The following is a 13552-nucleotide window of genomic DNA, read 5'->3' on the forward strand; positions in this document are numbered from 1 at the left end:
CTGAGCTGGAATGGACAAGCGTCCTGATTGGGCTTTGTGACAATGATACCTCCAGACAGTAACAAGACGAACGAAACCAACATGCATACATGACTGGAGACAGAGCCATGGCATGCGTGCTTCTATTCATTCAGATCAAGTACATATTGACCACTACAAGTGTTAGGTCCTTGCTAGGCTACTACTATGGATCAAAGAGTGAGTAAAACACCAAATCCCTGCTCTCCTGGAGCTTACCTTCTGGTGGAGAACAGTAACTGAACAGCCATGCTACGGAATGGGGAATTGCAAACGGCAACAAGGGCTATGAAAAAAAGTAGCTTGGTTTTGTGAGAGGGGATAACACAGTGATTCGATCAAGATGGGTGGTCAGGGCAAATCTTCCTGAAAAGTGGCCCTTGAGCTGAGAAGAAAAGGATAAGTGGGGGTGGTTAATGAGACAAAGGGCCGAGGGTGGCTCCAGACAGAGGCCAGCATGGCATATGCAAAGGCTCTGTGGGAGGACAGAGCATGATGGATGCTGGGAAAACAGAGGATGCCAGGGAGATGGGAACAGGGAGAGGGATGCAGGGGGAGTATGGAGAGGCGGGGGGCCAGATTGTGAAGGCACTCGAGGCCACACAAAGAATTCTGGTCTTGATTCAGAGAGCAGCAGGAAGCAGTGCAGGGTCCTAAGCAGGACGATACTGGAGTTGTGCTTGAAAAGTGCCACCTGCCTATAGTGAGTAATCTCATGGGAGGGCACAGAGGGAAAGTGGGGAGTCAGTCAGTAGAGTGGAGGGGAGCAGCTGAGTGATGATGGTAGGTGAACTCATGTGATCTTGATTTATTTTTAATCATTTGGAATATAATATTAATAAGAAAGTTATGTCCATAGTAAAATAAAAAGTCTTTCTGACCATGTACATTTTGTGTGCTCACACAGCTCACTGAGAAAGTTTTATTGAGCTATGTTTCATTTTTTTTTTTTTATAACAGGCATGGAAAAAATTATTACCCTCACAGAATAACGTGGCTCCTGGGTTAAGTAAGAAAGAGGGAAATGGGAGCTCTCAGATTTTTCTTCCTGATCATTTGCTACCCAAGAGGACTTCATTCTTCATTTCCTTCTAGCTCCTTTAACTTCCAAATGTTCTGGGTGGAGAGGAGCCTCCCACTGGGGGTCCACAGGATCTGCTGACCACTCTAAATTTAGAACTCAGGCAATTCCCACACTTAGCATCAAAATCTACTTTCCACATGCCTCCCAATGTTTGGGTAAATTTTTAATAAAAACTTCCTGCAATACCAAAGATAAGTTCCCTTTAAATGTGCAGGTATGACTGGCTGACTCCTTATTGCTATTTTCTATTCTAAAATAATCATCAGCTTTAGGTACTTCATAACCCCATAAACAAGTGTGAGTAACTGGTGTCTCCAAGTGCGGCCTAACATATAGATGACTTCTATAGGGCAAGCCTGCTGATCTCTCATCGTTAACACAAGGATCTGCCTAGGGTCAGACTTGACGTGCGTGCACGTGTGTGTGCGTGTGTTGTCTAAATTCTGCTATTTTCTTCATTTTTCATTTTTTGAAACCATTCCTCTTACAGGTACATGTTTCTTCATTGTTCAAGTTCTAAAACTCTTGACAAAATTAACACCAATGTTTGCCCTTTAAGAAAAAAAAAAAAACAGAAAAGAACATGACTGGCTTTTTTCATTACTGTCAAATGCTATGTAGAAAAATGAATTAAGTATGAAAAGAGAAAAATAATATCTTCATCGAGCATTTCAAAAGTGACAATTACACAACCAGAGCTCATTAATTGGCTCACACTTCTAGAAGGAACAAGCAAACATACTCCTCCAACCTTGTAGGGCAGAAAAATCTCAGGACAACAGCCCTGTCTGTTATTACCAATATGGGATCTATGCGACAGTCAAGTGCTTCAATCTTGTTGGAAACTAACATGTCACTCAACTATGAACTATGTCTCATCATCATTAGTATCAATGAGGAAGACATTTCCTCCTTTATATCCTGCTGTCTTCCTGTTGCATCTTATTTGTGACATCAAGTTCTTTACACAAACCTCCAAATCACATGGTTAGCAGTGACCTCCTAGAACCACCCCAAAGTTTTTGTTAAGTGTTAGATTAAGAAAGAAAGCAGGCAAAGAAGATGCAAAAAAAAAAAAAAAAAAAAAAAAAAAAAAAAAAAAAAAAAAAATCACATGCAAAGTAAATTGTCTCTAGGTTTTAAATGTATCATTTTTCAATCTTGCTATACTTTGGAAGACTTTACTGAGGCTATAACTCTCCACCTTTAATTTATCCTGTTGTCCTCAGCCACTGCAGCACTTAGAAGAAGAAACATGTTCCTCTTTCTAAGATTCCTAGAGAATAAATAGCAGATACAGAGACAGATCCCAGGACTAAGCGGCAGTGCATTTAGCAAGGGGACACACAGTGCTTCTCGGATGTGAATATAATCATGCTGGAGACCAGGCAGCAGACAGGTCGGCTCCACACAGGTCTTTCCAGGTGGCACACAGACAGTCAAGGTGCTTCTCAGGGAAGGCACAGGGGAGAAACTTTCCAACATTAGGATGCTGTAGAGATTGCCTGCTCCAAGGAGGTGCTCCAACCTCCCAAGTAGGCCAGGGCCCTTTGAGAGGGCAAACTCAGATGGGAATGAACTTTGGGTGTCCTGGGGAAAGGCAGAAGAAAGTACTCTTGGAGAAGTGGACTTTAAGGAGCCCATGGAGAGAAGCATAAGGAAAATGTGGCTGGAGTGTCCTTTTTGGGGAAGCACAACTCGTGCTTGGGCTAAATGGCAAGGTTCTGAAGAGCCGCTGGGATATTGCTATGTATAGCACTTAATTTTGTTGATTTACTGCTGGCAGCGAATAAACCATGCCACTCTGCCAGCATCTGCTACTCAAATAATGGCAAGGACAAGCATCTATAAAACACTTATGGCTCTAGCAAAAAAAAAAATTTTTTTTCAAATAAAGTGTTTTTAGATTTTAAAAGAAATACATGTAAATTGGTCAGAAAAATGTTGAAAATTAGAAATAATTCCCACAATCCCCTATACAAAGTCAACCATTATTAATATTTTGGCATATTTCCTTTTGGTTTTCTACTTCCATAATTCTTATTTATGATAATACTTCTATAATTTTGTACACTGCTTTTAAAACAGCTTACTTATGGATTTCCTTATTAAAAAAACTCTTTGCAGCATCATTTTTAATAAATACCTAGATTGGGGGAAAAGTTTATTCCAAAGGGAATTTAGATGGTAAATCTGGCAGGATATAGAAAGTCTGTGATAAAATTAGAATCTAAAAGCTAGAAAGACTAGGTAGTTCCATATTAGGACTATAGAATTCCCCAGTGGAAAAAAAATTTTCGTTACCTAATTCTTTTTATCTAATCGTTTGTATTTGCCAAAATGTTTGGGAAGGGCACAGTTTTGGATAGATGATGGCTGGGGTCACTAATACTTTGGCAGACAGAATTACTATCCAATAGGACCATGACAAAACAAAGAAATTGTTTAAAAAATGAATGCAAATGAGGTCAATATGTGAGGGAGTACACTGGCAGGAAACAAGACAGCTATATAACATGGCAGAGGCACAGCCAAGCACATGAAAGGTAAGGAAAATGACTTGGGGTCACTGGGGACTATCGACAGCTGACTACAAGTCAGCCCATGCCGCAGTGATTTTGGGACTTCAGGTCCAAGACGGCTGACATCGTAGGCACAGTTCGCTCTCCCTTCCTGGAAACCACTGACATGCTACCAAAGAAATGCAAAGAGAATACATTCAAAAAGGTTGCAAATTGGAGAGGACATCAGTAAATGAAAAATTTTGGTGAATTTTGAGAAAATGATATGCACATGAAATATTACTCATTTATAAATCTAGGAGAACTGGGCAGATTTCCATACCGAAGCAAACTGAGCAGGATAATGACAAATGACCCACATCCAGCCATGTCATTGTGAAATTTGAGACTACCAGGGGTGAAGAGAAGATCCTAAAGGCTTCTATAGAGAAAAATAAATTACTACAAAGAATATGAATCAGATTGACATCAGATTTCTCATCTGCAACATTAGATACTAGATAGCAATAAATCCAAGCTGTTAGACTTCTGAAAAAACCTGAATTCTATACCCAGTCAAACTATGATTCAGATATGCTGGGGTTCTGAAAATTTGTATTCTATTTCCCTTTTCTGAAAAAAAATTACCCATAGATTTATTCTGTGCAATGGCCATGAGTGATCGTCTTTCTTTATTTGTTTGAGACAGGGTCTTGTTTTGTCACCCAGGTTGGAGTGCAGTAGTGTGATCTTAGCTCACTATAACCTCGAACTCCTGGGCTTCAGCAATCCTCCCTCCACAGCCTCCTAAGTAGCCGCAACTACAGGTGTGTGCCATGATATCTAGCTTCTTTTTTTTTTTTTTTTCCACATTTTATTTATTTGGTAGAGACAGGGTCTCACTATGTTGCTGGGGCTGGTCTTGAACTCCTGGCCTCAAACAATCCTCCTGCCTCAGCCTCCCAAAGTGCTGGGATTATAGCAATCTTTTTAACTAAATGTTCAGGCTCAACAGACCCAAACAAGCCATAATTGGCTTCAGATTCACCTAGGAGACAGAACAGGAAACACAGCAAGCCCCCAGCACAGCACCAGGTATTTCTTCCCTTCGGCAGTCTTTGTAGCAGTCAACACAACCGTCTGGGGGCTATTCTTTTTGGCCTGCAGGTGACAGCTCAAATAAGAGCATTAAGAATCAAGAAAAAAAAAAAAAAAAGAGTATGTAAGACTCAAGGAAAAAAAAGAGTATATAAGACTCAACAACTGGTGATTGTGGAGCTGCTCTGGCTTAGAAGCCTCACATTCCAAATAGAAACTAATACTTCTTGTGACAGCTCCATAAGCACAGATACCAGAATCTCAAGGAATAAGCCCAATTACAAAAGTCTCTGCACTCAGGGAAGCACAAGGATCTATAGTTTCTGACCAGATATTTACAGTTCTCCCAAGCCACATGCAATGTACCATTTCAGGGGTAATTTTTAAAAATCATAAGCAATGTTGCTTATAACGCCGCAGACATTCCACTACAATCAGGTTTTCAGGGGGACAGGTCTAGAAAACTAACAGAGGCCCAAGGTCAATATCTCAAGCAAAGGGAAAGGATTTTTTTTTTTTTTTTTTAAACCATTTACCTACATTCCACGAAAAGAAAATGAAATTGAGGAAACAGTGTTACCAATGATAGGAAAGAAGAAATTTTAGGATCGCAGACATAAACAATCTGTTCAAAATCAACCAATGAACAAACAGTATGCTTCAGAAGTTTCTGCAACAGGAAAAAACTAATCAGAAACTTCCAGAAAACAAAAAGCTGTCTAACAGGAAGCTATTTAAAATGTGGAATAATTTTGAGCACTTGTAAGGAAATCTAATCTGCTTCATCAGAACAGTACAATTCTTCCAAGAGGGGAACAAGTTTACTGACATAGAATAACATTTTCCTAACTCTAGATCCAACCAATTACTAGATCTGTCATGAACAATGTTTATATAATCATTATATTATAATGAGATCTTAGTGCTTTTCCCTTTTCAGGATCAATTTATAGTTAACACATGGATGATTTAACTATAAGTTACAGAACAAAAAATAAGTATCACAATGTCAATATAGTAAAGCAGCTAACAGAAGATAAGAAGTAGAAAGGGAAAAATAGAGGGAAATGTAGTGGGTGGCAATTTCTTCATCAACGTAGTAAAGAGTCAAGAAATATTGTTTATAACTGATGGATCAAAAAATAGAGGTTTAGGCCGGGCGCGGTGGCTCATGCCTGTAATCCCAGCACTCTGGGAGGCCAAGGCGGGTGGATCACAAGGTCAGGAGTTCGAGACCAGCCTGACCAATGTGGTGAAATCCCGTTGGTGAAACCCCTCTGCTAAAACTACAAAAATTAGCCAGGTGTGGTGGTGTGCCCCTGTAATCTCAGCTACTCAGGAGGCTGAGGCAGGAGAATCACTTAAACCCAGGAGGCACAGGTTGCAGTGAGCCGAGACCACGTCATTGCACTCCAGCCTGGGTGACAGAGAGAGACTATGTCTCAGAAAAAAAAAAAATAATAATAATAGAGGTTTAGCCGGGTACGGTGGCTCACGCCTGTAATCCCAGCACTTTGGGAGGCCGAGGCGGGCGGATCACAAGGTCAGGAAATCAAGACCATCCTGGCTAACACAGTGAAACCCCATCTCTACTAAAAATACAAAAAATTAGCCGGGCGTGGTGGCGGGCACCTGTAGTCCCAGCTACTCGGGAGGCTGAGGCAGGAGAATGGCGTGAACCCAGGAGGCGGAGCTTGCAGTGAGCCAAGATCACGCCATTGCACTCCAGCCTAGGCGACAAAGCGAGACTCCGCCTCAAAAAAAAAAAAAATTATTATAATAATAGAGGTTTAAGTATATTATTTAATTGTAAAAGATAAATACTAACAGAACTAAAAAACATAACTAACAAAAATGAGGGATGGTTAAATGAGCTAAATTTCTCATTTGTTTTATATCAAGGAGTTAGTAAGTTGTTAAGAAAAGAGGTGTGAATTTTTTTTTTTTTTTTTTTAAAGATGGACTTTTGCCCATCTTAGCTGCCCAAAGTGCTGGGATTACAGGTGTTAGCCACTGCGGCCAGTCTGCTTTCAACCATTTTTTCAGTTTTTAAAACTTCTTGACTATAAAAATATTTCAGCCAGGTGCGGTGGTTCATGCCTGAACTTTGGGAGGCCAAGGTGAGTGGATCACCTGAGGTCAGGAGTTCAAGACCAGCCTGGCCAACATTGTGAAACCCTATCTCTACTAAAAATGCACAAAATTAGCCAGCCATGGTAGCATGTGCTTGTAATCCCAACTACTTGGGAGGCTGAGGCCAGAGAATCACTTGAATCCAGGAGGCAGAGGCTGCAGTGAGCCAAGATTATGCCACTGCACCCCAACTTGGGTGACCGAGTAAGACTCTGTCTCCAAAAAAAAAAAAAAAAAAAGTGAGAGCTTTTAAAATAAAGGGTACAGGACAAAGGGTACAGGATTAGATTGTATGAAGAAAGAGGGGTAAAATGTAATTTTAAAAAATTAGTCACTATAAAAACAGAGTTATCTATAATAGAAAATAACTGCTTATCCTGAAAACAAACCAAGAGACTTAGGAGAGCTACTATGAAGGAAAATATCCCACTCCTGGAGCAGAGAAACTAACAGAGACACTGGAGAATCTCATTCCCCAGGGATTTTTCAGAGGACAGCAAATATCTATGTTTTGATTTCTTTACTAGGTAGAATGCTATCAAGAGGTGGAGCTATGATCTTTGAAAACTTCATATAATTTCATTTATAAACTCACGTACTCTATTTCAATAAAGAGCAGACTACAATTCTTGAAACTAACAGAATCCTCTCTTGAGGTCTGCTCTGTAGCATATTAGTTAAAAAGAAAAACCTTTTGCCTTTTATCATTTACATATCTTCTACATTTCTTAAGACCTAACTTGAAAAAGGGAGGTACAATACATTCAAGTTACGCTTACAAACATAAAATCATAACCTCTGGTTCCATTGATTCTTACAGGGTTAACAGGCATTTGCCTTCTTACTACTATTTCTGTTCTTCTAATGTATTATTTATTTAATAATTTGTAAAACACTGCTATCGCATCTAAGTGCTAAAATACAAAGTTAAAAACATATAAATTATTTAAATCCACCAATAAAAAAATTTAAAAAGAGAAAAATATGTTGATAATTTAATGCAAAGCTACTAGAAGAGGATCTAATGAGTGAATGAGACTTTGAAACCAAAAAAGTCCCCATTTAACTAAATACAAAATGAATATGACATATACCTGATCAATAGTCAATCAATCAGCTCTTGTTAAAAACCCACACTGGGCCGGGCGCGGTAGCTCATGCCTGTAATCCCAGCACTATGGGAGGCCAAGGTGGACGGATCACCTGAGGTCAGGAGTTCAAGACTGGCCTGGCCAACATGGTGAAACCCCGTGTCTACTAAAATACAAAAATTAACCTGGCACAGTGGCACACACCTGTAATCCCAGCTACTCGGGAGGCTGAGGCAGGAGAATCACCTGAACCTGGGAGGCAGAAGTTCCAGTGAGCTGAGATCACACCATTGCACTCCAGTCTGAGTGACAGAGTGAGACTCTGTCTCAAAAAACAACAACAACAACAACAACAAAACACCCACATTGTATAGCACCTTTGTGTTAGTCCGTTTTCACACTACTATATAGAAATATCTGAGACTGAGTAACTTATAAGCAAACAGCTTTAATTGACTCACATTTTCACATGGCTGGAGAGGCGTCAGGAAACTTACAATCACGGCAGAAGGTGAAGGGGAGGCAAGCACCTTTTTCACAAGGCAGCAGGAGAGAGAAGAGTGAAGAACTTCCAAACACTTCTAACACCATCAGATCTCATGAGAACTCACTCACTATCATGGGGACAGCATGGGGGAAACTGTCCCCATGATCCAGTCACCTCCCTTAACACATAGGGATCACAGGTCCCTCCCTCGACACGTGGGGATTATAATTCGAGATGAGATTTGGGTGGGGACACAGAGCCAAACCATGTCAACCTTTAACAGAGGGACATAAAAGAGAGGAGGAATCCAGTTTACAACAATAAGTGACAAAAGAGACCCGTGGTGGGTAAGACACGTACAAGATGACAAGCTTTGAGGAAGCACAAGGTCTGGTCTGGGAGCTGTGGACCCAATTAGCAAAGACTCTGGGAAGACAAATGCATAGTTGTTCATGGGCCGTGGAGGCCCTTCTATTTTATAAAAACGGTTCCAGGAGCTTGGGATAAATTATTAACCACTTTGTTTCCCCCTTTTCATCATCTAGCTTGGTACAGTCTTCTTTAGCAGTGTTTTGAGTCCTAAGAGGCAATGTGGTATAGTGGCAAGAACCTGGATATAAAACTTAGCTCTGCTTCTGGAAGAAGAGGCTGAGATGGTAACAAGATCTGTGCTCCACTGGGAAGTGGCTACCCAACCAGGAACTGACTACATTTCCCAGCCATATCAGCATCTAGTATGGCAATGTGACTAGTTTATCTCAGTGGCATGTTAGTGGAAGTCATGTATGCTACCCGTAAAGCACGGCTTTTCAGAACTAGGTGTACCCTCTCTATTCTTTCTCCTGCCAGCTAAATGTGGCTGATGCTGAGGAGGAACTAGATGGCAGAACAAGAAAGAAGCTGCCTGGGTTCCTCAGTCACTTCTGGGAAAATCACTTAACTATGAACACACACACAGGCTGTCCCATGACAGAAATAAACTATTGTGTTAAGCCACCGAAACACTAAAGCTTATTTGTTACAGTAGCAAGGGTTAACCTAACCAACATATATATATGCTGATAATTACTAAAATAATAATGGTGATGGTGTCAGACACTGCATTAAACAAGTCATCATTAATACTGTTAAGAAATCTTGGCCCAGCCTAGGCAACATGGTAAGGTGCTGTCTCCACAAAAAAAAAAAAAAAAAAAAAAAAAAAAATTAGCTGGGCACAGTGGCACGCAGCTATAGTCCCAGCTGCCTGGGAGACTGAGGTGGGAAGATCACTTGAGCCCAGGAGTTTGAGGGTACAGTGAGCCTTGATCGTACCACTGCACTCCAGTCTGGGCAACAGAGTGAGACCCTGCCCCCACCCCAAGTAAGCACATGAAAAGATGCTCAACATCATTAGCCATGAGGGAAATGCACATGAAAACCATAATGATATGCTACTTCATCCCCACTAGGATGGCTATGGTCAAAAGGATGGGCAATAGCAAGTACTTGTGAGAATGTGGAAAAATTAGAACCCTCAAACATTGATGGCGGGAAGGTAAAATGGTGCAGCTGCTGTGAAAAATTTTGGCAGTTCCTCAAAAAGTTAAACGCAGTTATCCCATGACCCGGCAATTCTACTCTCAGATATAGACCCAAAGGAATCGAAAATATATGTTCACGTAAAAACTTGTACAGGAATGTTCATAGCAGCATTATTCGTAATAGCCAAGAAGTGGAAACCATTCAAATGTTTATCAGCTGAAGAATGGATAAACAGATGTGGTATATGCATACAATGGAATACTATTCAGCCATAAAAAATGAAATTCGGATATATGCTACAACACGGATGAACCTTGAAAACATTATGCTAAGTGAAAGAAGCAAGGAACAAAAGGTCACATACTATACAATTCCATTTATATGAAATGTCCAGAGTATGCAAATCCATAAAGAAAAGACAGAAAGTAGATTATTGGATGCTGGGGCTGGGAGAGTTGGAGGGAAATGGGGAGTGACTGCTAACGGAGAAAATGTTTCTTTTTGGGGTGATGAAAATGTTCTGGAATATTAGAGAGCAGTGGTGGTTGCACAACACTGTGAATATACTAAAAACCACTCAATTGTACACTTTAAAAGGGTAAATTTTATGGTATGTGAATTATATCTCGATTTTAAAAAGAAAAGAAAAAGAGAAATGCATTTGCTCCACCTTGCCTCTTAGAGATTCTGGCTCGACACAAAGAGCCACTGAGCTCTTTTCATGTACCATGATTCTAGGCTGCTCAGAACCCGCAGACTTCTTCCTATCTTCTGCTGCAAGCAGACAAGTCCAAATAGCCCCAGTGCCATATGCATTAAATGCCTCTGTCTGCATGTGGAGAAATAAGGTACAAGGCTTTCCTTCCTTTGAGTAACAGCATAGTTAACAACGAGATGAGATAAATAAACAGTGACGCTAGCCCTGAGAATGCTATGAGTGTGGGGAATAGGATAGCGCTCCATAATAACTACTAAAGTATCTATTGCTTCAGCAAAGTTCTCTAAGGAAGAAAACAATCCTAAAAACTGTTCTCACTCATAGGTGGGAGTTGAACAGTGAGAACACTTGGACACAGGGAAGGGAACATCACATACTGGGGCCTCTTGGGGGGTGGGAGGCTGCGGGAGGGATAGCATTAGGAGAAATACCTAATGTAAATGACAAGTTGATGGGTGCAGCAAACCAACATGGCACATGTATACGTATGTATCAAACCTGCACGTTGTGCACATGTACCCTAGAACTTAAAGTATTAAAAAAAAAAGTGTGGTGTGTGGTGGGTGCTGTGGCAGGGTGGAGCGGAGGGGTTCTGAGAGAGGATTGCATAAGGAAAGTATCATTTTTTCCCCTATTTAGGCACACATGCCATTTTCAAAAGTGTGAGTCAAATTCACACCACAGAATAGAGAACATCAAGTAAATTTCATGTAAGTATTTGGTGACATCAAGTAAATTTCATATAAGTATTTAATAGTCAAAACTGAAGAGAAGATCACTGGAGTGTGTTTTCAATCTCCAAGTAAGAATGTAATTTGGTGATTCTATGACTCTTCTTTAGAGCCTCCCAATCCACTGGGAACACTGTCTTTTCAATAGGAATAAATTCCTGAAAAGACACAACTTACTTGCAGGAGACTTTAGTTCTGTCAGCAACCATGGTCCACTGTTGCTGGTTGGTGGAAACCTCAACGTAGTAGCTATAGCTTCGATCATCACAATCCCACAGTAGTAACCTGAACAAAGGGAAAAATGTAAGATTGCTGTAAACATTTTAACTGGTTGTTTCCTTAGGCTGCGGGCATATCCCTCCCACCCACCTCCTTTGTCCGGCACATTTCTAAGACTGGACAAAGTGAATCCCAAAAAAGCATGAAGAGAACAGGCCGAGTCAGTCTGCAGTGAGAGGCTTTTAATCTTTAGTTTTTTTTCACAAGTCCCCCAATCCCAGGCAGCCTCTGCCCCACTGGTGGCAAAGTTCTTTAGACTGGTTTAGGAGAGAGATGTCCCCAGATCACCCTTCTAGCTTCCTCTAGCTCTCCTCTCCAGTTGGTTCGGCTGACCACTGCTCATGGGAGAATCTGTAACTTCGAATAGATTTTTATTTTTCATTTCTATTTTTAGAGACAAGGTGTTTCTCTGTCACCCTGGCTGGAGTGCAGTGGTGTGATCAGTGGAGTAATCAGTGTAAACAGTGGAGGCTCACTGTAGACTCCAACTCCTAGGCTCAAGTGATCCTCCCACCTCAGCCTCCTGAGTGCCTGGGACTATAGGTGCACACTATATTTTTTTGTAGAGGCACAGTCTCACTGTGTTGCCCAGGCAGGTCCTGAACTCCTGGTCTCAAGTGATCCTCCTACCTTTGCCTCCCAAAGTGCTGAGATTATAGGTATGAGCCACCGTGCCCAGCCTAACTGATATTTTTATTTTTAGAGCACATTTTCACTCTGCTGCCCAGACTGGACTGCAGTGGTGTGATCATAGCTCCTTGCAGCCTCCAACTCCTGGGCTCAAGTGATCCTTCTACTTCAGCCTCCAAAGTAGTTACAAGCATGCACCACCATGCCTGGCTATTTTTAAATTTTATGTAGAGTCAGGGTCTCACTATGTTGCCCAGGCTAGTCTCAAACTTCTAGCCTCAAGTGATCCTCCCACCTCAGCCTCCCAAAGTGCCAGGATTACAGGTGTGAGCCGCTGTGCTGGTCTAACTGATATTTCTTATAGTATTTTCTAATTGATTATAACCCCATCACCTTTATTATCATGTTTTAGCTTCCTTCTTATTCTCATCAGGATTTTTACATAGCTGTAGTAGGGTTATCTGATTTGGAGATATAGGCAAACATACATTCATTTGCAAAACTTTCATTATTTAGAAATTGATTACCTTGGTCCTGTTCTTAACCCCCTTTTCTGCCCAGATAAGAACTTAAGCATTAACTGTGTAATTCCATTTACATGAAGCTCAAAGCAGACAATTTATCTGTTGGTGACAGGAATCAGAATAGTGCTTAGCTCTGGGGGAAGTATCGACTAGGAAAGGGTAAAAGGGAATTTTCTAGAATCCTGGAAAAGTACTAATTTTGATCTGAGTGGTAGTTATGCATGTAAATAATCACTGAGCTATATATAAAAGATCTGTTCACTCTGTGTGTGTTACTCCTCCATTTTACATATATATATATATTTTTTTTTTTTTTTGATACGGAGTCTCACTCTGTCTCTCAGGCTGGAGTGCAATGGCGTAATCTCAGCTCACTGCAACCTCTGCCTCCCGGGTTCAAGTGATTATCTTGCCTCAGCCTCCCAAGTAGCTGCGATTACAGGTGCCCACCACCACGCCCAGCTAATTTTTGTATTTTCAGTAGAGATGGGGTATCACCAGGTTGGCCAGGCTGGTCTCAAAGTCCTGACCTCAAGTGATCCACCTGCCTCAGCCTCCCAAAGTGTTGGGATTACAGGCGTGAGCCACTGTGCCTGGCCTAAAAAATAATTTTAGAAAAGAATCTGAGCATTGCATTACAGGATGAGTATTTTGCTTCTGACAGTGCCACAGGGGAGACAGATATTGTTTTCTATTACTTCAGCCTTAAAAGTCCTTCTCATACAAACTATATA

The 13552-nt window shown here is 41.0% G+C and overlaps 1 protein-coding gene across 6 annotated transcripts in view; it reads right to left on the reverse strand.

The window, feature by feature from the left end:
• The window catches only part of BTBD9 (BTB domain containing 9), a 469792-nt gene that overhangs the window by 73059 nt on the left and 383181 nt on the right, over positions 1-13552 (reverse strand). For all 6 annotated transcript variants that reach the window (XM_007972737.3, XM_038005643.2, XM_038005644.2 and 3 more), the window contains one exon: positions 11563-11670. In XM_007972737.3, coding sequence (XP_007970928.1) covers positions 11563-11670 — 108 coding nt within the window. The remainder of the gene's footprint in view (positions 1-11562; positions 11671-13552) is intronic.

Source organism: Chlorocebus sabaeus, chromosome 17, assembly GCF_047675955.1.
Source record: "Chlorocebus sabaeus isolate Y175 chromosome 17, mChlSab1.0.hap1, whole genome shotgun sequence".
In the NCBI taxonomy this organism is placed as follows: Eukaryota; Metazoa; Chordata; class Mammalia; order Primates; family Cercopithecidae; genus Chlorocebus; species Chlorocebus sabaeus.